Source organism: Zootoca vivipara, chromosome 2, assembly GCF_963506605.1.
Source record: "Zootoca vivipara chromosome 2, rZooViv1.1, whole genome shotgun sequence".
Classification (NCBI taxonomy): Eukaryota; Metazoa; Chordata; class Lepidosauria; order Squamata; family Lacertidae; genus Zootoca; species Zootoca vivipara.
Genome location: NC_083277.1, coordinates 13,707,935 through 13,730,937, shown reverse-complemented (window position 1 = coordinate 13,730,937; position 23,003 = coordinate 13,707,935). Strand labels below are relative to the sequence as shown.

The 23,003-nt window shown below is 50.2% G+C and overlaps 1 protein-coding gene across 1 annotated transcript; it reads left to right on the top strand.

The window, feature by feature from the left end:
* Positions 1–1,194: 1,194 nt before the first annotated feature.
* On the top strand, positions 1,195–20,606 carry LOC118081001 (tripartite motif-containing protein 10). Its single transcript, XM_060270741.1, has 8 exons — positions 1,195–1,735; positions 3,505–3,930; positions 7,232–7,489; positions 7,657–7,679; positions 15,714–15,829; positions 17,027–17,053; positions 19,278–19,304; positions 19,642–20,606. Exons 2-8 carry the CDS (start codon positions 3,517–3,519, stop codon positions 20,382–20,384), a joined length of 1,608 nt encoding a protein of 535 aa, XP_060126724.1. The 5' UTR covers positions 1,195–1,735; positions 3,505–3,516; the 3' UTR covers positions 20,385–20,606.
* The last annotated feature ends 2,397 nt before the right edge of the window (positions 20,607–23,003 follow it).

Sequence of the window (23,003 nt, the reverse complement as noted above, 5' to 3'; positions counted from 1 at the left end):
GGATTGGGTGGGGAGGATGTCACAAGCATTGATGAAATGCTTTTACAAGAGCAGCTGATGTACATTATTATTATTATTAATAAAATTTGTACACTGCCCTTCACCCAAAGATCTCAGGGCCGTAAATACAAAAACCACAATATGCATAATAAAAACCAGGACAATAGAATAACACCCCCCTCCCCCCCCACAAACACATGCTCAATTGGTTTGAGTGTGGTGCTGATAACACCAAGGTTGCAGGTTCGATCCCTGTATGAGACGGCTGCATATTCCTGCATTGCAGGGGGGTTGACTAGATGAACCTTGGGGTCCCTTCCGACTCTACGATTCTATGAAAAGAACATAAAATGTTACTCAGCTAAAGGCCTGGCGCAAAAGGAATGCACATGATATAGTGCAGTCAGTAGAGTAGGACACTCAATCTCAGGGTCCTGAGTTCAAGTCGCACGTTGAGCAAAAAAAAAAGGAATACTGCATTGCAGGGGGTTGGACTAGATGACCCTAGTGGCCCCTTCCAGCTCTACAAATTGTAGACTACAATTCAATGATGGAAGGTGGGATTTAAGGAAATAAATGATAGCCTGGGGGCTTGCTAGATGCCCCTCCCCTCCAAATAAGAAAACTTCTACAAACATCCCGCGGCACGGGAACAGTTTACATTTGCTCTGCCCCGCCCCTGCCGTTCCTGATTGGGCGACGGAGTTCGAACGTAGGCGACCCCAGGCTGACCCGTTCCGACCAATGGGAAGAGCAGGCAGCCTCGAATTTCCGGCGCGGCAGTTTATTCGCCATCCGAACTAACATCGAGCGCAAGGTTTGGCTTTGCTCGTCTATATAAAAACGGGGCGGGAAAATAGTAGCTTTTAAAAATGATTATTCTTCGTGCGTTCTCTTTTGTCCTATGCAATGAAGGCAGCGTGCGAGGTGCTGAAAAAATATTTATTATAAAAGGCACTCCCCCCCCCTTAAAAAAAAACCTCTCCCTGAATCATTATGGGATGGAGAAGTACTGTAGTAAATTAGGCAAAGAGGTTGAGTGCAAAACTCCTAATCATTTTAATCTCCCCACCCCTGGGCGTCTCGAGTTAGCTGCTGTTAGCAGGAAAATAGGGGGCAAAAACAGCCGGGCGGATCCGCCTTGGAGCCAAGGGAGCGGCTCAGTTAAAAGCGTGTTTGCTGCAACCCAACCCTATTTTATTGAGGTTCCATGTGCCGGTAAGCCTCCCCCGACTCTCTCCAAATCTGCATTCGGTATTCGACTTGAGCCTCTATGATGAGCCCTTGGGGAGAGTGCCCTTGAGCATGTGCAAAGCGCCTCCGCCCTTTCGGGATTGGGTTATCTCCTTAAGCGAAGCACAGTGTGTGCGGAATCGTTGCAGCTCGTAAAGCGGGGGCTTCCTTTTCTCGTGCGTATACAGAGCCTCTGGCAGCCCTGCCCCACCACAGCCAGCCCCCTGGGTTACCAGCGCCCGGGGCCGAAACGGAAAGCTGCGCTGCTGCTGCTGCCGCCCACGTGCTTTCACCCTGGACCATCCTGCGCGCCGCGCCTCTCACTCTCTCACCTGATTGGGCGAGGGTCGCTTGGAACGTCGGGAGAGCTCGGCTGCCCCGGCCAATCGCAGGCGGAGGGAACTTCCGAACTTTCAGAGCGGATCCCGGATCCTTAGTGCGCTCCCACGAGTCTCCAGCTGCAGCTGCTTTGATCTGAGCGAGGCAGAAACACGCAGGACAGGTGAGAGCCGGCGTTGCGCGCTCATGGAAGAGATTTTTATTAATATTTATTTCTTTTATATCCTTCATTCCTGCCTGTGCGGTTTGCAACGTTAAAATACTGGAACAAAAAGGTGGTCTAAAATGCAAATGGGAAGGTGGGTTTGTTCCTTGGCCTTGAGTTTTTTCTCCTCTCCACCCCCCCCCCCAATCAGACTCATGAGTGAGCCACACAGTAGGCAGGGAAGTAGATTAGAGCTGGGGTAGGCAGATTTGTGGGATTAACTTGGTTTTTTGTAAATATTTCTAATAAAAAAACCCAAAGATAAAGAGCATTAAGAAATACCATTGCAGCAGGTAGAAAGCAGTTCTGGAATTCCAGAGCTGAATAGACCACCTGGTCCTTCCACCTAAAGATCTGTTCCTAATTATTCCAGCTCCTCCACCCCCCCCCAGTTCATTAGTATAATTTGGGGTGGGTCGTCGTTAAACAGTTTGGATCTTGAAATATTTGCCCATCTACTTCAGATCAACTAGTAGATCCTGCTCTGCCCATGTCCTAATTTGAGAAACGACATTTTTCACTCTCTGATTCAGAGGCAGGCAAAGGCTAAGAGGAACCTCTGGGTTAGGATCAAGGAAATCTCCAGGCATCTCACAAAATGTGTCACGGGGGGCGGAGGCGGGTTGGAGGTGTTACCTGTATGTTTGGGGGCTAGATGTGTTTCCCACATTATTTTAGAGCAGGGGTCCCCAGACTACGGCCCGGGGGCCGGATGCGGCCCACTTGGCCTGCCAATCCGGCCTGCGACGACCTTCGCCGCCCGCTCTTATGGCGCGCAGCGCGGCAGCGCTCTTCCGGGTCGGGGAAAAAAGCGTCGAAAATCCTTTGTGCGCATGCGTATGGGCCTCTCCCGACCCGGAAGAGGTCATTTCTGGTGCACTTCCGGGTTGGGGGAGGCCCATACGCATGCGCACAACGGATTTTCGGCGCTTTTTCCACCCTGGAAGCGCGGCACCGCGCCAGTAAGCGCCCGTGCGCATGCGCACGGGCGCGCGCTCCCCCATCCTCCGGCCCGCCGCGCAATCAGCGCGGTGGGAACCGGCCCAAACGCTGGTAAGTCTGGGGACCCCTGTTTTAGAGGATCCGGGTTTAACTAGCAACAGGTTTCCTTGCCACTCCCAAATAGTTGGGGACTGGAATGAGCTAACAAACAAATCCTGCATTTTGCCAGCAGTTGTACTAAAACAGGCCCCGTAGGCAGTTACTAATCCTATTCTTAAAACAAAACAAAACCATTGATTGATTAAGGGGATCCTCTAGCCTAGCTCGGGACCCAGGTGGCGCTGTGGGTTAAATCACTGAGCCTAGGGCTTGCTGATCAGAAGGTCGGCGGTTCGAATCCCTGTGACGGGGTGAGCTCCCGTTGCTTGGTCCTAGCTCCTGCCAACCTAGCAGTTCGAAAGCACATCAAAATGCAAGTAGATAAATAGGAACCGCTATAGCGGGAAGGTAAACGGCGTTTCCATGTGCTGCTCTGGTTTGCCAGAAGCGGTTTTGTCATGCTGGCCACATGACCTGGAAGCTATATGCCGGCTCCCTCGGCCAATAATGCGAGATGAGCGCGCAACCCCAGAGCCGGTCACGACTGGACCTAATGGTCAGGGGTCCCTTTACCTAGCCTAGCTCAGTCCAGCTAACATAACTCCCCTGGCTGTTCTAGTGAAGGAAACACGCAATCTGCATTGGAGATCTCAAATGAAACTGATAATTTTGTCCTTATGCTTCAGGGGGAGGTAGCCATGGAAGCCGCGGGTGCTATTGAGGGGCTCTGCGAAGAGGCTACATGTTCCATCTGCCTGGAGTACTTCATAGACCCTGTTACAATCGATTGCGGGCACAACTTCTGCCAAGCCTGCTTTAACCAACTTTGGGAGGACCCCAACGTAGACTCGTCCTGCCCTCAGTGTCGAGAGAGGATCAAGCAAAGGAACTACAAGCCAAACCGTCAACTTGCAAATATAGTCGAGATCGTCAAGAACTTCCAGGAAAGGAAAGGATTGAAGAGAAAGTGGGAAGAGCCCCAGAGGCAACAGGAGCCCCCGAAATTCTTCTGGAGGGATGATCAAGCACCAGTGGGGGTGTTTTGGGACAGCTTGCATGGTCACCAGGGCCACACTGCGTCTTCTATAAGCAAGATTTCTGTAAAATATAAGGTAAGAAATTGATACGGCAGGTGGGCATAGGAAATCACCCTGGCTCATTTTTTGGAGGGTTCTGTGCAACCCTATGAATTTTCCCTGGAGTAAAAGGTCATGCAAAGATTATGCAGGAGATGGATTGAGGATTAAATTTGTAATTTAATTCTTATCCCACACATGGGAGAAATACAAAAAGTAAACGCGCTGTGGCGATTTTTTAGCATAGTAAAACACATTTTTTGCCAATTATTTTTATTGACTTTCCATAATTTATAGCAAATTGCCTCCAATTTTTCTAAAAATAAAATAAAAACTGACTCGCCCCCCCCATGTCCCCTTTATTTTCCTCCCTTGTTTGCTGCTCCCAATACAATAACTTTTCCAGCTCTCATTTCAAAATACATTCATCCCATCGCCCTACACATCACCTATTCAATTACTGTACCTATTTGTGCTATGTCTTTTATACTTAGTTATAACCTGTCCTCAAAATAATAGTTGAGCAAAATCCTCTTTTATCTATCTATAATAATCATTAATAACTTTTGAAACACTTCCCTCTGATACCTGTAGCATAACATGGCATAATATTCCCTGCCTCTCACACCTCCAATCTCCCACTGTCACCCACCCCTCAAATTTCACCATATTTAATCTTCAGTTTTACATACAACCTGCTCATTAATAATCCGTATCTCTTCTCTTTGTCTGAAAATCTCAGAAGTCGTCATGCTGGTATACACTGTGGCCCATCCTGTCCCCTTTCACTTCTTATTTCTACCTTCAAGGAAGGAGGCTGATATAATCTCAACAAAATCCAGATCTCCTTTTTATACCTTTTATTTGTAGTCTGCTGACCTCCCCCTCTTCACCCCCATTGCAGAGAATGAGCCACACGTTTTTAGTAAGATAAACAAAAAAATGTTTACTTGCATTTCAATGCAGGCAGCAAATACAATACTGTACAAGTAAGAAAAATTATCGGGTAAAGCATACAAAAGTTGGCTTCAAAATAGGCTGTGTGTGTTTGCAGCCCCCAAACAAACATGATCATTTTGGAAGCGTGGTGGATAGAGAATTTCCTAAGAGGCAGGAGGAAGTATAAAATATTCTCATTTTTTACAGAATTCCCGCCCAGAAGAGGCCAGGGAATGTCCTCTAGGAAGTTTTTGAACCCTCTGTGTACTGGCCCTTTGCACGCCTAGCAAAACATGCATTTGTGATTTGGCTGCAGACCCCACAAAGATGACGCCGCTCTTCCAATTCCAAAACAATGCTCTATTTCCACAGAAATACCTTGCTGTTGTGTGCATTCACACACACCCCCAAAAATTGAATATCTGGTTCTTTTATAAGTTCAAGGGTGCAATACTATTTGCTAGAAGGGACCAGGCGATTGCTTCACAGAATAAAACCACAATAGGTCAGATTTACAGCACAGTGAGAGCTGCAAGACTTCTGTAGTCACCTTAACCTAGGCATAGGCAAACATGGCCCTCCAGATGTTTTGGGACTACAATTCCCATCATCCCTGACCACTGGTCCTGTTAGCTAGGGATGGTGGAAATTGTAGTCCCGAAACATCTGGAGGGCCGAGTTTGCCTATGCCTGCCCTAACCAAATGCTCAAGTCAATCATTACAAGATGCCTAAAACCCATCAGTGATGGCATCAACTGGATCTGTGAGGTCATTCCAGATTGGGGGGGGGGATTCTGCATAGGACCCACTCAAGTATCTTATCCTTTGCAAATGCCGCCACTGGTAAGACAGAGATTCCACTTGCTCTCAAACACCAGGCTGGTGTATACAGGGGGAGCAGACAGTCAAGAAAATACGGTAGTCAGGTCCTAAACTGTAGGATTTTATATGTCAACGCAAACACGATATGTAAGAAATGTCAGAGAACTAGAAAATACACTACATTAAGTTTTAGGCAAGGAGAAATCTAAGAAAACATTACCTGCGCAGGTGGCATAATTTGGTGGTTGAATGAAAAGTAATGTGGAACAGGCCGTGATTGCAGGAAAAGTTAAAAATGTGAATGTGTTAAATCATTGTGACACGGCCGTTGCATGGAAAGATTGCAGTGTTCAGGATTAAAATCCAGCTACAATTTAGGTCTTGCCGCCTCTTCTTTCCGAGATGCCTTCAAAAGAACTGGGAACGGATGCTCAGCCCCACATGAACTCTTTAACAAGGCCAACTACCGTAATTATTTGCAGCGCGTATCAAGTTTCCCAGCTGTATGGCAGTTCAGCTTAAAGTTAAGGCTGGGGAAAACCAACCCCAAAATCAAATCAATCCAAGAGATAAAGTCCAAGATGTAGGGTCTATGTAAACAGTAAGAAAAAAATATGTTTTTAAGTAAAACTCTGGAGTCTTGGGGACGCGGGTGGTGCTGTGGGTTAAACCACTGAGCCTAGGGCTTTCCGATCAGAAGGTCAGCGGTTCGAATCCCCGTGACGGGGTGAGCTCCCGTTGCTCGGTCCCAGCTCCTGCCAACCTAGCAGTTCGAAAGCACTTCAAAGTGCAATAATAATAATAATAATTTTTTATTTATACCCCGCCCGCTCTGGGCGGCTTCCAACAGAAAAATGAAATAAAATAATTTATTAAACATTAAAAGCCTCCCTAAACAGGGCTGCCTTCAGATGTCTTCTAAAAATCTGGTAGCTGTTTTTCTCTTTGACATCTGCTGGGAGGGCGTTCCACAGGGTGGGCGCCATCACCGAGTGCAAGTAGATAAATAGGTACCGCTCCAAGCGGGAAGGTAATCGCCGTTTCCGTGTGCTGCTCTGGTTGACCAGAAGTGGCTTTGTCATGCTGGCCACATGACCCGGAAGCTGTACACCGGCTCCCTCGGCCAATAACGTGAGATGAGCGCCGCAACCCCAGAGTCGGTCACGACTGGACCTAATGGTCAGGGGTTCCTTTACCTGGAGTCTTGAGCTCAACAGAGGCAAAGTAATTGGAAAAATAAAATGCGAAACTCATGACTATCTTGCCAAGCAGTCTAGCTCAAGAACAACTATGAGCAGCATTGATAATGAAAAAGGGAGGATATTTACCAGTACACCAGTAAAATACCGTATGTAGTTGCTGTCGAGTCGGGCCAGAAACCAACCAGGACATTTTCCCATTAAGTGTCTAACATAACCCATATCAGCCCTTTCAGAATACAGGGCCACAAAGGGGGTGTGGATGACCCTCCAGTTGTTGATGAGATGCATAGTTAAAGTCGCTTGTCTCTTTACTGACCCTCGGCTGACTCTCATTTTCCACGTCTGTGCTTCCTTTGAAATCTTTTCCTCCCAGGCACAGATAGAAGGGGAGAAGCAGAAAATCAGATCTGCCTTCCAGAGTATGCAGGCATTTCTCCGGGCGAAACAGCGTCTCTGGCTAGGTGAGCTGGGAGATCTGGAGAAAAAGATTTGGAAGAGGGGTGAAGGAAACTTTGCCGAACTCTCGGGGGAGCTTTCCCGACTCAGTAACCTGATTGTGGCGATGGAGGCGGAGGCGAGGAACCAGCGACCACCATACGACATCTTCAGGCCACCGAGGGAATCCCTCCAGGTGAGGCTTAATGCAAAGGTGCCTTGAATGAAAAAGGCATGAGCCTGTGTCCGTCCATTTGTTTTCCACAAGCCGGTGGGGCTGGGGAATCCTCACTAGAATGAAAAACAGCCCAGTGTTTTTTCCTGCCTGTGTAATTGACACCCATATATATTTTTCTTTTTCAGGATGTCAGAAGAGCCTTAATGAGGTATGTGGCTCTTTCTCTCTCCCCCTCTCCCTCTCTCTCTCTCACACACACACCCTTTCTGCATTTCAGGTGTGTTTCTGAAATGCAAGCAATACTGTTTCCTTCAGCGTTGTGTGAGGTTCATACCTTTGCTGATTTCTTTCTCTCCCCAATCCCATTTCTATCTGACCTTGCTCACACTCCTCTTCCTTTTTCACCCCCTGTGGAACAACTTTGGGTTTTTGGGCGGGGGGTTGGGGGGGACAGATTTCTGTAGAACAGGCCCATGTAAAGGCACTCTGGAGTACAGTCAATTGTTAGAACCCATTTCCTTCCAAGGGCAGTGGATGAAGGGTTCTGGAGTTTTATTTCCTCTGCAAAGGGTGACTTCTTTACGGCCTCCCAATCAGATGCCCTTCAGATACCGAGGAGGGGATGGTGGCTGTGAGGGACAGGGGATATCGCGAAGTCCCTCCCCTCCTGAGTTCAAGCCCGTCCCCGAGCAAAGGGGAAAGCAGGGAGAGTTCCGATTCCAGTGGGGAAGCAGGAAGTCGTGTCCGAGGCTCAGGCAAGGTAGAGGAGCCAGGGTCCCAGGTGGGACAGGAAGGGGCAAGCAAGGGGGGAAGACCCATCCCTCCAACTCCAGAATTACGCAGGAAGAGGAGGGGCAAGAGGATGGGTCTGCCAAAGCTTTTGTGTTGGAGAAAGACGCGCCAAAAGCCATTAGGAGGTTCTGAAACCGACTGACAACATCGCTACGTGTAAATAGCAATGACTTGAGCACTGTAAATACGCAGCACCAATAAAAGAATAAAATGCAGAGCTGCGTAGCGTCGTTACTCTGAAGTAGTCCACTCCGGCCACTGTGACAGCAACCTCCTAATCATTTTTGGGCTACTTCGGAGTTGCCGGGATGAGCGTGTCCGAGGCGGAGAAGTGGCGGCAGATCGCTGAGCAAGCCCAGCTAGAACTGCAACAGCTGTCGCTGCAGGCGCAGGGAGAATTGAAGGCAGCTAAAGAGGAGACTAAGAAGGTCCAGGACGACCGGCTACAACTTGCGGAACAGGTGAGAGAGCTCCAGGAAAAAGAGCAGCATTTAAGGGCGGTGGCGGTAGACCTCCAAAACAAGCTGGATGCAGAGAAAAACAAGGCGGGAGGGGCTCCCCAAGTCCAAGTGCTGCCAGGAAGGAGAGCAGGGACCCTTGTAAGCAAGTTCAATGGAGACCCGAAGGAGTTTCAGGGCTTTGAGACTGAGATCGTGTATGCTCTTGAGCTGCACCAGAATGAGTTCCCCGATGATGAGCACAGAGTAGCGTTTATTGTGGAACATCTCACCGGAGCAGCCAGGGAGTGGCTAAGACCATTAATCGCAACCAAGAATCCTTGCATGAAAAATGTCCAACAATTTCTAGAAGGTTTGAGGACGATGTATTCGTCCGATAGTCATTTGGACCAGACTAAGGAGGAACTGCATAATTTACGCCAAGGAAATATGACAGTTCGCGCATATTGGGCGAAATTCACCATGCTGGTGCACAGACTGGGGTGGGTTTTGGATTCGCCTCCCATGCAAGCTGCGTTTTACTTGGGTTTGAGCGAGGAGGTGAAGGATGAACTCTCGAGAGGTCCAAAGCCCAGTACTATGGATCAGCTGAGCAAAGCAGCTCTGGCGGTGGGGGTGAGGCAGGAATCCCGGTGGAACGACAAGCAAGCGACGCGCGCAAAGCGGGCTTGGTTCCCACGGTCGCAGGAGAAGCCACTCCCTCAACAACCCTTTCAGGCCACGCCTGGAGCCAGCCAGGACCAGGAGCCCATGCAGATTGATAGCGCGCGCGCGCGGGCTTTTCAAACCCCAGCGGCGCCAAGACGCAAGGAGGGAAGGGGCGGGAATTGCTTTCTCTGCAACTCACCCCAGCATCTCGTCAGAGACTGCCCACATCGCAGGGAGTGGCAAGGAAAGGCGGGAACGGTGGTGCCCTCCCCCACTGACGCAGCACCACAGCAGGGAAACGGGAAAGCCTGGCTGCAGGAGACAAGGGGCAGCAGCCAGGCACAGTCAGCAGACAACAGCCCCAGCCCGCCCACCCGCACAGAGAGGTGCAGAGCCAGCCCACCCCTCCCAGAGCAGGAGTGGTTCTAGAAGTGACGCTGACGCTCCCAAATGGCTATCCCCTGACGGTCCTCGCCTTAATTGACAGTGGGGCGTCCGCCAACTTCTTCTCGAGAAGCTTTGCAGAAGAGCACCAAATCCAGCTTTTGCAGTTGGATTTTCCTCTGCACGTAGCAACCATTGACGGCAGGGAGCTGCTGGGCGGGGCCATCACACATCAAACCCCCCCCATGAGAATGACGGTGGGAAGGCACTCAGAGACACTGGCGTTCAACGTCACCACCATCTCAGACCCCCCCATCGTCTTGGGCATGAGCTGGCTGGCGCGCCACGACCCCTCCATCAGTTGGCACCAGAGGTGCATCACGTTTGGGTCAGACTTTTGTCTGGAACATTGCATGCAGCACCAACCAGGGGAGGGGCCTCCGATAGCCACGGTGGCCACCATGCATATCAAAGGGGGTGAGGCAATACCCAAGCAGTACTGGGACCTGCAGGAGGTCTTCAGCGAAGCGGAGTCCGACCACCTACCCCCGCACAGGCCTTTTGACTGCCAGATCAACCTGGTGCCAGGGGCGACGATACCCCCAGCCAAGCTGTACGCCATGTCAGACCAGGAGCTGGAGGATCTGCGCGCTTTCATCGACAAGAACCTCAAGCGGGGGTTCATAAGGGAAAGCAAGGCAGCAGGGGGCAGCCCGGTCTTCTGGGTGGACAAGAAAGACACGCAACAGCGCCGTCTTGTGGTGGACTTTAGACGGCTGAATTCGGTGACAGAGCCCGTGGCTTTCCCCATGCCCAGAGTGGATGATCTCCTGACAGCGGCACGCAGGGGCAAGATTTTCACCAAGCTGGACCTAAGGGGGGCGTACAACTTGATCAGGATCCGGGAAGGAGATGAATGGAAAACCACGATGTTCACGCCTCTGGGCTCTTTTGAATATCTGGTGATGCCCTTCGGTTTGCAAGGGGGCTCAGCATGCTTCCAGGCCTTCATGCACCACGTCCTGGGGTCCCTCCTCTTCAGGAAATGCTTGGTCTTCCTAGATGACATCCTTATCTACTCGAATGACCCAGTGCAGCATGTGAAAGATGTCAGAGAGGTGTTGCAACGCCTGAAGGAGAACCACCTGTATGTGAAGCTGGAGAAGTGCAAGTTTCACACCAAAGAGGTGGACTTCCTGGGCTACAAGCTGTCAGACAAGGGGCTGGCGATGGACAAGGACAAGGTGCAGGCCATCCTGGACTGGCACAGCCCCAGGACGCGCAAAGATGCCCAACGCCTACTAGGCTTCGCTAACTTCTACAGGAAGTTCATCAAGAACTTCTCTCGCGTTACGGCTCCCATCACGGACTGCCTGAGAGGCAAGCAGAAGTTCAAGTGGACACCAGAGGCGCAAGCAGCGTTCGAAAGCCTCAAGAGAGTGTTCGCCTCAGACCAAAACCTGTTCCATGTGGTGCAGGACGCGCCCCTACGCATTGAGACAGATGCTTCTGAAAAAGCTGTGGGCGCAATTTTGTTGCAACTGGACGCCAACAGGGAGTGGAGACCCTGTGCCTTCTTCTCCAGGAAGCTGACACAGCCTGAACGCAACTACACAGTGTTTGATAGGGAACTTCTTGCGATCTACGCTGCGTTCCAGCACTGGCGACACTTCCTGGTGGGCGCGAAGCACCCCATCCAGGTGTGCACAGACCACAAGAACCTGGAGTTCTGGAGAACTGCCAGGGTGCTCAACCAGCGGCAGATACGGTGGGCAGAGTTCTTCTCGAACTTCAACTTCTCCATCCACTACATCCCGGGGGAGCAGAATGTCAGGGCGGATGCCCTCTCCCGCAAGCCAGAGTACATGGAGGAGGAGGCGCCACCAGCCCCAAGGCACATTTTCCCCCCGTCGGCATGGTCCTGCGGAGCAGCTGTGGTGAGCGAGGCAGAACTCACAGCACTGACGGCAGCGGATGAATTTGCCAACCGCATCTTCAGAGAACTGAGAGGGGGGAGGGAGCAGGCAAAAGACTTTGCAGAACGCAGAGGGCTGCTTTTCTACAAGGGTGCGCTGTACCTACCCACCACCCAGCTTCGACGTACGGTCCTCAAGCAGATGCACGACAACCCTACAGCGGGGCATTTTGGAAGGGACAAAACCGCTCACCTAGTCATGAGACACTTCTGGTGGCCAGGGGTGCGGGAAGATGTTCGAGACTATGTAAGGGGCTGTACCACCTGCCAGCGGGCGAAGGTGGTCAGAGCAGCGCCACCAGGGTTGCTGGAGCCCTTAGCCACACCACACAGGCCGTGGGAAGTGGTGTCCATGGACTTCATCACAGATCTGCCTTCGTCCAGGGGTAAGACTGCAGTGTTGGTGGTGGTGGACCTTATGTCCAAAATGTGTCACTTTATACCGTGTGCCAGGGCAGTCTCGGCAGAAGAGACAGCCAAACTGTTTGTTGATCACATTTTCAGACTGCATGGATTACCTTTAAGGGTTATTTCGGATCGTGGCCGCCAATTTGTTTCCAGGTTCTGGCGGCGGCTCATGAACCTCCTGCAGGTGGAGGTCAGCTTGTCGACGGCTAGACACCCGCAGACCAACGGACAAGCGGAGAGGGTCAACGCCATTCTGCAGCAGTACCTGAGATGCTACGTCAGCCAGCGGCAAACGGACTGGGTGGATCGCTTGCCACTAGCAGAATTTGCCTACAACAATGCAGTGCACGTCTCCACAGGGGTGTCGCCCTTTAAGGCCAATTACGGGCGCGACCTCAGATCTTTCCCAGAGAGGGAGAGGGAGGAGGAGGAGGAGGAGGGCCCACAGGCTGAGGATTGGGCAGAGGAACTGGAGACGGTGCACCAGCAGCTCAGAGAACACTTGGAGAGGGCCAAGGAAGCGTACAAAAAGGGGGCAGATCGCCACAGGCGACAAGGGGAGGTCATCAGGGTGGGGGACAAGGTGTGGTTGTCCTCGGAGGGCCTTCCCACCAGAGGGAGGTGCAAAAAGCTGGCACCCAAAAGGCTGGGCCCCTTCACGGTCACGCAACAGGTAAACCCGGTGGCATACAGGCTGGCACTGCCAGAGGACATGAGGGTGCATCCAGTGTTTCATAGATCGCTGCTGTCGCCGTACAGGGAAAGCAGCAGGCTCCGAGACAGCGAACAAACCCCCGAGGGAGGGGGGGAGAGGGAAGGCAGGGAGCAACTCAATGAGGCCACGGCCATCCTGGATTCAAGGTGGGGGGTGGGGGGACTGGAGTACCTCATGGCATGGGAGGATGCTCCACCGTCCCAGAATGAATGGGTCCCAGCCACTCAGATACAGGAGGAATTCTTGGTGGAAGAATTTCACGCCCTCTTTCCCCACAGACCCAAGCCCTGGCACATGGAAAGGGAGGGGGAGGAGGAGGAGGCACGGGAGAGCAGCTCACCATGGCGCTGGGAAGCGGAGTTTGAGGAACCAGAGGATGAGGTATGGGTGTCACCGAGATCCACCCAGTCAGAGGAAGGAGCAGATTGGCAGAACGTTTTTACCCCCACCAGCTCTGACGCCACGGACTTTTTGGGATTCCCGTCCGCCCAGGCGGAAGGGGGGGGCTCGCAGGACTGGGGGGAGGTATTCACACCAACGGGCTCGGAGAGCACTGAGTTCTTAGGCTTCCAGTCGTCACCGACACATGGGGGGGGCCTGGGGAGGGGTGAAGGAGAGCTTGGGAGGGGGGTGGATGTGAGGGACAGGGGATATCGCGAAGTCCCTCCCCTCCTGAGTTCAAGCCCGTCCCCGAGCAAAGGGGAAAGCAGGGAGAGTTCCGATTCCAGTGGGGAAGCAGGAAGTCGTGTCCGAGGCTCAGGCAAGGTAGAGGAGCCAGGGTCCCAGGTGGGACAGGAAGGGGCAAGCAAGGGGGGAAGACCCATCCCTCCAACTCCAGAATTACGCAGGAAGAGGAGGGGCAAGAGGATGGGTCTGCCAAAGCTTTTGTGTTGGAGAAAGACGCGCCAAAAGCCATTAGGAGGTTCTGAAACCGACTGACAACATCGCTACGTGTAAATAGCAATGACTTGAGCACTGTAAATACGCAGCACCAATAAAAGAATAAAATGCAGAGCTGCGTAGCGTCGTTACTCTGAAGTAGTCCACTCCGGCCACTGTGACAGTGGCCTTTTTACCTTTACACTTAGTCCTCTGCTATACAGTCGTACATCGGAAGTCGAACGGAATCCGTTCTGGAAGTTTCTTCGACTTCCAAAACGTTCAGAAACCAAAGCACGGCTTCTGATTGGCTGCAGGAAGAAAAGCGTTCAAAAACCGGAACACTCACTTCCGGGTTCTGATTGTTTGGGAGCCGATTTGTTCGGGAGCCAAGGCGTTTGAGAACCAAGGTACGATTGACTGTACATTGGGTCCTTTTTATTGAAGCTGCCATGGAAAGAACATGCAGATATGTTTATGTGAAGTAAGTGCCTGCCCTGCCGCTGGGCAATCAGCCCCTGCTTTCTTCTGCGCTGGTGTTTCTATTTTGGCCAGGCCAGGCTCACCTGCTCTATACCTGTTGCCACCTACGGAGTAAAGACTGAGGTCGGGCGAAAAAGGGGCGCCCGCAATGTCCGGTGACTCAGCACTTGGAAGCCCTGCAAATGCACCAACGATCAGCCAGTGGCCTTCTGTGGCAACCATCAGATTGTCCTCCTGCCTAAGGCAAGTGTGGGAGACCAGGTCTAGGCCAGTGGGCCTACCTCTCCCACCGCGTGACCCCATTCTGGCAGGGGGGTGGTCCTGCCTGTCGGAATCGGGGGGGGTGTCAAAAGGCCAGCTGCCTCGGCCCCAGCTGCAGCGTCTCCCTTCAGCCTTGCCGCTGCGGAGATCCCTCAACCTCTGCCAGATCAGTGACCCAAGCTTGCAGACTTGAGCACACTTTACTCAGCAGTGTAAACTGCACAACAGGCTTGAGGCTGTAGACACATACTAAACTACAGTGGTGCCTCGCTTAACGAATGCCCTGCTTAACGAAATTTCTGCTTAACGAAAGGATTTTTCGAGTGGAGGTTGCCTCGCTAGACGAATGCGTTTTACGAAAAATTCGTCTAGCGAATTGCGGTTTCCCATAGGAATGCATTGAAATTCAATTAATGCGTTCCTATGGGCAAAAAAAATTTCAATGCATTCCTATGGGATTCGCTAGACGAATTTTTCGCTATAAGAAAAGACCCGTGGAACGAATTAATTTCGTCTAGTGAGTCACCACTGTACACATTTATTGTAGATAAATCAGGACAAAGAAACATGTTGTCTCTCCTTGCCGTCTTCTTGGAGGGAGACTAAAAACAAAAGCAATACAGAGTGGAGGTTCTGCTCATGCCAGCAAACTGTGCTGGAATGTAAGCAGACATGTGACACACAACAATCCCATGTCCGCAGCAAAAGGTGGAATGGAATCCCAACACTGCCCACCTGCCAGTCACCTGAGATTGATGGTGTCATGGGGCTCGTTTTCACCCGCGCAGTGTGAAATTAAACCACGCGTGTGCCATCAGCTGGTTATCGGGGCTTCAAAGTGCTTTGGTGGCTTGCTTGCGCCCAAGTGGCTTAACCGCACACCCACCTCTGTTGATGCTTGCTTCATCCTTTGACACGCGTATTTTGTTCTCGGCGCTGGGCCTTTGCTTTCCTTCCCGGCAAACTTCCTAGGCAATGTTTTATAACCAATCTAGACGGTTCTCCTCCAGGGTGGATGGGTGATAGAGGAGGAAATATAGGAGGCCGTTCCTGTCCCTGTTCAGAATGAATTTGACGGGATTAGGAGCAGTTGGCTCAAAAGATCTCAGGCCGCGAAACGGTAGCTTAGAGGCTCCTTTCTTAAAAGCACATCTTGAGTAAGATCTCAGCTCTCTCGTTTAATGTTTTGAGAGCTGTGGTCTACTGCTGTTATTTAAACGTGACCGCATTCCCTTCCAGGTGTGAGAAGAATGCATCTGAGCACGAATCGGACCTTTCTCACTGGTGGGAAGAGACGCTCAAAATCGCCGTGGAGAAAAGTTCTGCGCTGGAAAAGGCTACGGAGAACTATAAAGGTACCGCCGAAAGGTTCTGAGAGTGCTCCGACTGCAGGCTGAGCGCAAAGAAAGTGAGGCTTAAATGAGATGTGAGGCCTAAATGCACTGTTACAAACTGTCAGGTTCTTAAAAACTTTCAGTGGAGCGATTTTAAACTGGAACTACAAAGTTGCAGTGTTCGAAACTCCCATTGTACTAGGCGCATTTCGCAACAGGGAACTTGATTAGCGCAAGCAGTTTCTGAGCTCTGGGCACAGTACTGCGTCTAAGGTTTCCAATTAAAACTGCAGAGTGGAAGGAAAGAAGTCTTTATCTGCCTCCCCACTTGCAACCACTCTCTGAAGACTGGAGAAGAGACTCTTAAGAATATTAAGGGGTGCGCAGGGGAAGGACTAGCCCAGGTGAAAAATGAGCATAATATTTTAGCTGCAGTTAATTTATTTTCAGCTTTGTATACTTGTTGTAAAAAAGTGCTAGGCATCCCGTTGCTGCACACTTAACCTAGGTTTAAGGTGCCATTTAGCTCCTAGCTTTCATATCTCCGTTTCTAACACTGCCTAGAACACTAACACTGTTTTTAACCTTTGGACACACAAAAACTTTCCTACGCTTCCAAGCTTACACAGGCAATTAAGAAAAGGTGTTTCTGAACACCTTTAAGCTGTCAAGCCTCCGCTTAAGGACCTCCAAAGGAGGAGATTCCACCACACTCCTTGGCAGCAAATTCCACTGTCAAACAGCTCTTAATGTCGGGAAGTTCTTCCTAATGTTTAGAAGATTCCAAGCCTTCTTTGGAGGTCTTTAAGCGGAGGCTTGACAGCGATCTGTCAGGAATGCTTTGATGGTGTTTCCTGCTTGGCAGGGGGTTGGACGGGATGGCCCTTGTGGTCTCTTCCAACTCTATGATTCTATTTGATCTCTGGTTTTAAGTACTAACCTGGTCTTCAGTGTGTGTGTGTGTTGTGTGTGGTTGGAAACTGCTTTGGCATTTACTATATGGTATAGCAAAAAATTTTTTTATAAAGGTAAACACAAATAAGTGCTGATCTAATAGCACAGTCCTATACGTGTCTACTCAGAAGTAAACCCCACTGAATTTAATGGCATTTAATCCTGCCTGAATGAGTTTTGTGAATGTGAAAGTGCTGAGATTCTTTGTTTGTAAAACAACTTGTATATATTATCTGATTAATTTTTTTCTGTCTTCTGCATCAGCATCTCTGGAGCGAGTTCAAGACACAGGTAATTCTCTCAGATGTTTTTGATGGAAGATGGGTGTTTGGAGGAGCCACTCTAGGGAACCATTTGTGTGGTCCATAGAAGAGCGGGGAAAGGGGGGGGGTTGGGTTCCCACAGCAGTGAATCCATTCAACAGAAAATCAATTAAAATGCTAAATTTAGTTGCACTTTAACGTGATATGTTTTCATTGCACCAACACACACGTTAGGATAGTCCAGCTGAATTCATTTGCCTGCATTTCCCTCCCACCTCTTGGAAGAACAGGTATAACAAAGAATACTCAATGTAAAATAGGACCCAGAGATTCAAAGCAGAGAAAATCCAGGCAAACCAGGGCACAGAACCTATAGCCTAGTGCTCTCTTCCCATCCTTACCCCAGTCTCTCCCCCATACTTTGGTCTCCAGCAGTTTTTTGGACTACAACTTCCATCATCCCTAGCTAGCAGGACCCAGTGGTCAGGGATGATGGGAACTGTAGTCCCCAAACAGCCGGGAAACGCAAGTTTGGGTAACACTGCTCCTCTATAGCATGGGTCGGCAAACTAAGGCCCGGGAACTGGATCCGGCCCAGTTGCCTTCTGGATCCGACCCGTGGACGGTATGGGAATCGGCGCGTGGATCGGTGTGGGGATTCTGATCATTCTGGCTGTGCCATTCCCCCCCCTCCTTCACACACTGCAGCGGCGGTGCCTCCTCCCTCCCTCCTGGCTTCTCCCCGCCCTGCCTAGAGGAGGAAGGGGGCTGGACTTGGTTGAGCCACAGTTGGCTGAGCACCATTTTAAGCAGCCCCTCTCCGGAGCCAGCCCTTTCGCGCCACTCATCGTCCCGCCGCCAGCCCCTGCTGCTCACAAGGCACAGGTAAGCAGCCGCCGGGGCTCGTCCAGTGCTGTGGAGAAGGGAGGGGAGAGTTGGTGGGGGGGATTCCCCCCCCAAAAAATATAGTCTGGCCCCCGACAAGGTCTGAGGGACAGTGGACCGGCCCCCTGAGGAAAAAGTTTGCTGATCCCTGCTTTATAGCTTAGCACTCTCGTCTGTTTACTGGGATTTGTGGCTTCACCAGTGGAATCAAACTGGGTGGAACTACACAGCTCTGACCTCTCGCCACCGCCACCCTCTGGTAAGCAGCGTGACGTCACTGCCGGGAGACTCTGTCTGTGACTCCCACCTCTCACCCAGTGAGCCGCTCCTGGATTTCCCCAGGCAGAAGCCCTGGAGTGGGAGCTGGTATCCTTAGCACAGGAGCCCTGCTCTCCTGCTTATGTCGGTGCCACACTAGGAAAACCAAACAGACCGTCTGAATAAGGTCTTGTGCCTTGCCAGCTCACCCGCTCTGTTCTTGCTAGTATCGGCCATGTTAGCTTCATCGTACGGGACTGGTCTGTAGCTGCAGCACTACGAGGGCCGGTTGGCAGAGCAGGTTAAGTGTCCATTTTGGGGGAGAAAGGACCAGAAACGGGGTATGGGTCCCCCTTCGCTCCCCCTTCCTTCTGCTTGTGCCTGAAACAAAAGTTGTGGCCTTTCCCCTTCACTGCAGCAAGCCCTGAATAGAACTAAATTTCGGAGCAGAATCATGGAGCAGGGACAGCTTTGAAGGGAGTTGGTGCTTCTTACATTTCCTGATTTATATTTATATTAATATTTGCATACTGCCCTTTATCAAAAGATCCTAGGGTGTTGTGCAACATTAAAAACATTTTATGAAGCATCAGAGCAGAAACCTAATACAAAGCATAATAACAGCAGCAGAAAATTATTATTATTATTATTATTATTATTATTATTATTATTATTATTATTATTATTTAGGTCCACCACCACCACCCCGAGCTTTAACAGGCCATAGAGTATTTAATGGTCAAAGGCCTGGGTATAGAGGAATGCTTTTGCCTGGTGCCTAAGGACATGTAATGATGGCAGTAGGTGAGGCTCCCTTAGTGAAGGAAATTATCTTGGAACATGGAAATCACACGGGAAAATAAAGTAATCCATTTCATATCTCAGAAGGTGGTGGGCTTTCCTTCCTTGGCTGCCCATCCAACCTCTGCTTAAATAACTCTGTCATGGATGCTTTAGTCGAGATTCCTGTGTTACAGGGGGTTGGGCTAGGTGACCCTCGGGGGGGGGGGGGTTGGTCCCTTCCAACTCTACAATCCTTTGAGAGGGTTTGCTTTGGTTTTTAGTGCTAATCTTTCTTTAAACTTTTCACTCTTTCCTCCCTGCAACAGCTCCTCTGATGCAAGACCTGAACAAAGGTAACTTGGGAAATGATTTAGATAACTTGGGGTGGGAGAGACTGGATGATTCTCAGGACCAGAAGAGGGCTGAAATGGGTGGAGCAGCAGCAGGCTTCACAAAGGCTCAGTCTCAGATTGCTTGGGGGGTGGGAACACTGCAGAGGAGGGAACTTGGAAGGCTGTGGGGAGGTGGGGCTTTTAGTCTTGGCAACAGATCCATGGAGTAAGATGCTACCGGGGATGAACCGCTGTATTTGTTAGGCCCAGCGCCCTGCCAAGCCTGTGCAGATTTTTACTTCCATCTCGCTCCTGACACTGCGCCACCCGGCATCCTCTCCCCTCTTTTCTCCTGCAGTGAATGTCACCCTCGATCCAAATACTGCACATCCTTGCCTTACTGTCTGTGAGGATTTGAAGTTTGTGTGGTGGGAGGTAGAGGAGGAGAAGAAGAAGAAGAAGGGGGGGAAGAAAAAGAAGAAGAAGAGTAACAACAGAGGGGCGACGGGGAACCTCCCTGACAGCCCAGAGAGATTTGACTGGGAGCTATGTGTGCTGGGCCAAGAGGGGTTCACGGCAGGGAAACATTGGTGGGTGGTGGAGGTGGAAGCCAGGGGGAGGGCAATGTGGGCTGTGGGGGTTGCCCGAGACACCATGAGGAGGAAAGGCATTATCTGCACCAATACGAACGAAGGGGTGTGGGCGGTGGGGAGGATTTCCCGTAGCCCATCGGCGTCTTGCCAGTTCTTTGCTTTCACCTGCCCTGCACCAACCTATTTGACCTTGGCGAAAGATCCCCAGAAGATCCGCGTGTCCCTGGATTACGAAAGGGGTCAGGTGCAGTTTTCTGATGCCGACACCGACGATTTGATTTTCACCTACCACACGGGGCCGTTCTCCGGGGAGAGGCTCCGGCCCTTTTTCCAAGTGAGGAGCCGCGGAACCGCTTTGAAGTGCTGCCGTCTGAGCCCCGCTGCCGTGAACAGAAATGATAACACCAGGACAGCGACAGGGAACCTGTGGTTCTCGGATGAGGTTGGGCTCCAACGCCCATCAGCCGCGGCGACGTTCCACACTGATCAGGGATGGTGGGAGTTCTGATGCTGCAACATCCGAGAGGACCGCAGGTTTCCGCGTTCCTCTTCTGCAGCTGTATAAGAAGCCAAGGAGGGCCACAGTCTAAATGCCAGGATTTCCAGTTCCTTGTCGCAGATCTTGGAATATTCCACCTGCAAAAATGCAGATGAAGTAGCCTGGTTTGGAGTCTTCCTTGTGTGGCTGTACATTTGAAACGACCATTTATTGAGATAAAATAAAATAAAGAGAGGAACAGGCTCTTTGTGTTACACAGAATGATTCAGTAGGTTTGGGCATTCCAGTTGCTGTGTTGAGTCCCCACCCCAGCCCCACTTTTGTGTGATTTTATAGGCACAGGAACCCTGCCAGGAAAAAAAATGTATAAAAAAGAATTCCTGTATGGCAAAAGTCATGTTTGGGGCAAGTACTCTTGGTGAGAGAATCCCAGCAGAGATTCAAGGTAACAAAATATGCAGCAAAGTTAAATGTGCAAATAGATGTTAGACCTTTAAAAGACACCATTCCAAAATTTCCCTCTTCCTCCAGGCTACGAAAAGGCCAGATGTGTGGCAAGTTTAAAATTAGTTTACTTACAAACTCTTCAAAGGTTCAGTTCATGTGTTTTTCCATATACCAGTCAGGAAAGTTGCAAAGGCAGTAAAACAAGTTATAAAGTGGTAAAACGTCCTAGGTTATTGGTACAGGAGCGACTGGTGAGAGCCATGTTGCTGAGCTGGAGCAACCAGCTCAACCCTCTTCACAGCCTTAGCGGAGGTAGGCTGGAATACAACAAAAAGCTGTGTATCTGAAGAAGTGCATGCACACGAAAGCTCATACCAGTAACAAACTTAGTTGGTCGCTAAGGTGTTGAAATTTTGTTTCAACAAAAAGCTTGATTACCAATTTCCTCCCAAGATGAGGGGAAGTGACATAGCTACCGGTAAGTCTGGCAGGACAGCCTGTGCTATGGTAGTGTTTGGTGGGTGTAAAACTGGGTGCCAGACTCCTAATCCCCAGCTTCAGGAAGTGTTCAAATCAAGCCAAGCTATCCTGGTTAGGTGTAAGGAGGGCAGAGGAAGGGGCTCTGTGGAAGATTGTGAATTGGGGGGGCCCTCTACTCACTGATAGAAATAAAGCCAGTTTAGAGGGGAGAGCTGCTATGTAAACTAGCAGGCTGGGAAGGCAGAGAGAGAGCACCAAGCCTGAATTCTGAGTCCAAGGCTGTGGCTATGGGAGAACCAAGACCCTTTGCTAAAAAGCCCCTCTTATGTTGCTTCCTTTCAATTTGATTATCCAAAACATTGCAACGGACAGTAGCTGCTAATCTTGTTTTGCGGTCTATGCACTGATCCCTCTTTTAACGCCAGCGACACACAGCTGTTCCATCTTTTCTTCACCTTTTGAGGGTTAGCAAGACCTAGCAGCAAAGGTCCTATATGAGTCTATTCAGCAGTCCTATTAGGCCGGCTCCCTCGGCCTGTAAAGTGAGATGAACGACGCAACCCCAGAGTCATTCGCGACTGGACTTAACTGTCCTTAACCTTTTTATTGCGTTCTGTGAGGCTCACTTTCAAGGAAATGCCAGATTGCGGCCATGTTACCTTCCCAAGGAATTTAGTTTTGGCTCAACCAGCCAGGCACGACCACCCCATTTTGCATGTGGTAGGTGAGAGGTTGCACCAAAAGCTTCCATGGGCATAACCAGGATTTAGGAAGGGCAGATATTGTGTTGGGGGGGGCAGAAATGAGTTATCTGTGACACAATTGGCCAGTTGAGTATTTTTATTTATTTACTTGGCAGCTGCCCCCCTCCCCGCTATGCCCATGGCAGCTCTCCTTCACCCTCAAACCCTAGAGTGAAATATTTTGATTTCCTTTTGAATAACACAAAAACACTATGCATATATGGTGTACATTTTTTAGTGATAATCTTAATTGCTTTATCCTTTTTTGTAAACCGCTTTGGGAGATTTTCCCCTATAACTGAGCCATATATAAAATTTTATGAAATCAAAAAATACAGAAAGATCCCACCCCCCCAAAAAAGCTCATAAAGATCCCGTACAAAAAAATTTAAATCTTAATTCATATCCTGGTTGGCTCTCCTTCCTTGGAAGTTTCTAAGCAGAGGTGGGATGGCCACCTGTCACGGATGCTTTAGCAGAGATTCCTGCATTGCAGGGGGTTGGACTAGAGGACCCTCGGGGGTCCCTTCCAACTCTAAAATTCTAATAATTCCCTACACGGAGGTTTCAGAGAGAGGACTCTTTCAGTATCGTGGGAAATAAAAAAATTCCTTCAGTAGCACCTTAAAGACCAACTAAGTTTATATTTAAAAAATGTCTATCTGGGTTGCTGTTCTTTTAATTTAAATTTACATTACCTTACCTCTTTTAATTACCTTTACCTCTTTTAAAAATATAAACTTAGTTGGTCTTTAAGGTGCTACTGAAGGAATTTTTAAGGTGCTACTGAAGGAATTTTTTTATTTTGCTTCGACTCAGACCAACACGGCTACCCACCTGTAACTAGTATCGTGGGAGGCAGCTAACTACGGTATTCCCAATTCCCACCCCAGACAGCATCGCTAGAAGGGCTGGAAAGAAGCGAGGGGGCGGTGCGTGGGTGTGCTGTAATTGCCCT

Excerpts from the sequence above, each read along its gene's own strand:
- LOC118081001 (XM_060270741.1), top strand. The coding sequence starts at position 3,517 with ATGGAAGCCGCGGGTGCTATTGAGGGGCTCTGCGAAGAGGCTACATGT. Across the intron at positions 7,490-7,656 it reads CACCGAGGGAATCCCTCCAG|GATGTCAGAAGAGCCTTAAT; the intron begins GTGAGGCTTAAT and ends TTTCTTTTTCAG. Across the intron at positions 15,830-17,026 it reads GGCTACGGAGAACTATAAAG|CATCTCTGGAGCGAGTTCAA; the intron begins GTACCGCCGAAA and ends CTTCTGCATCAG.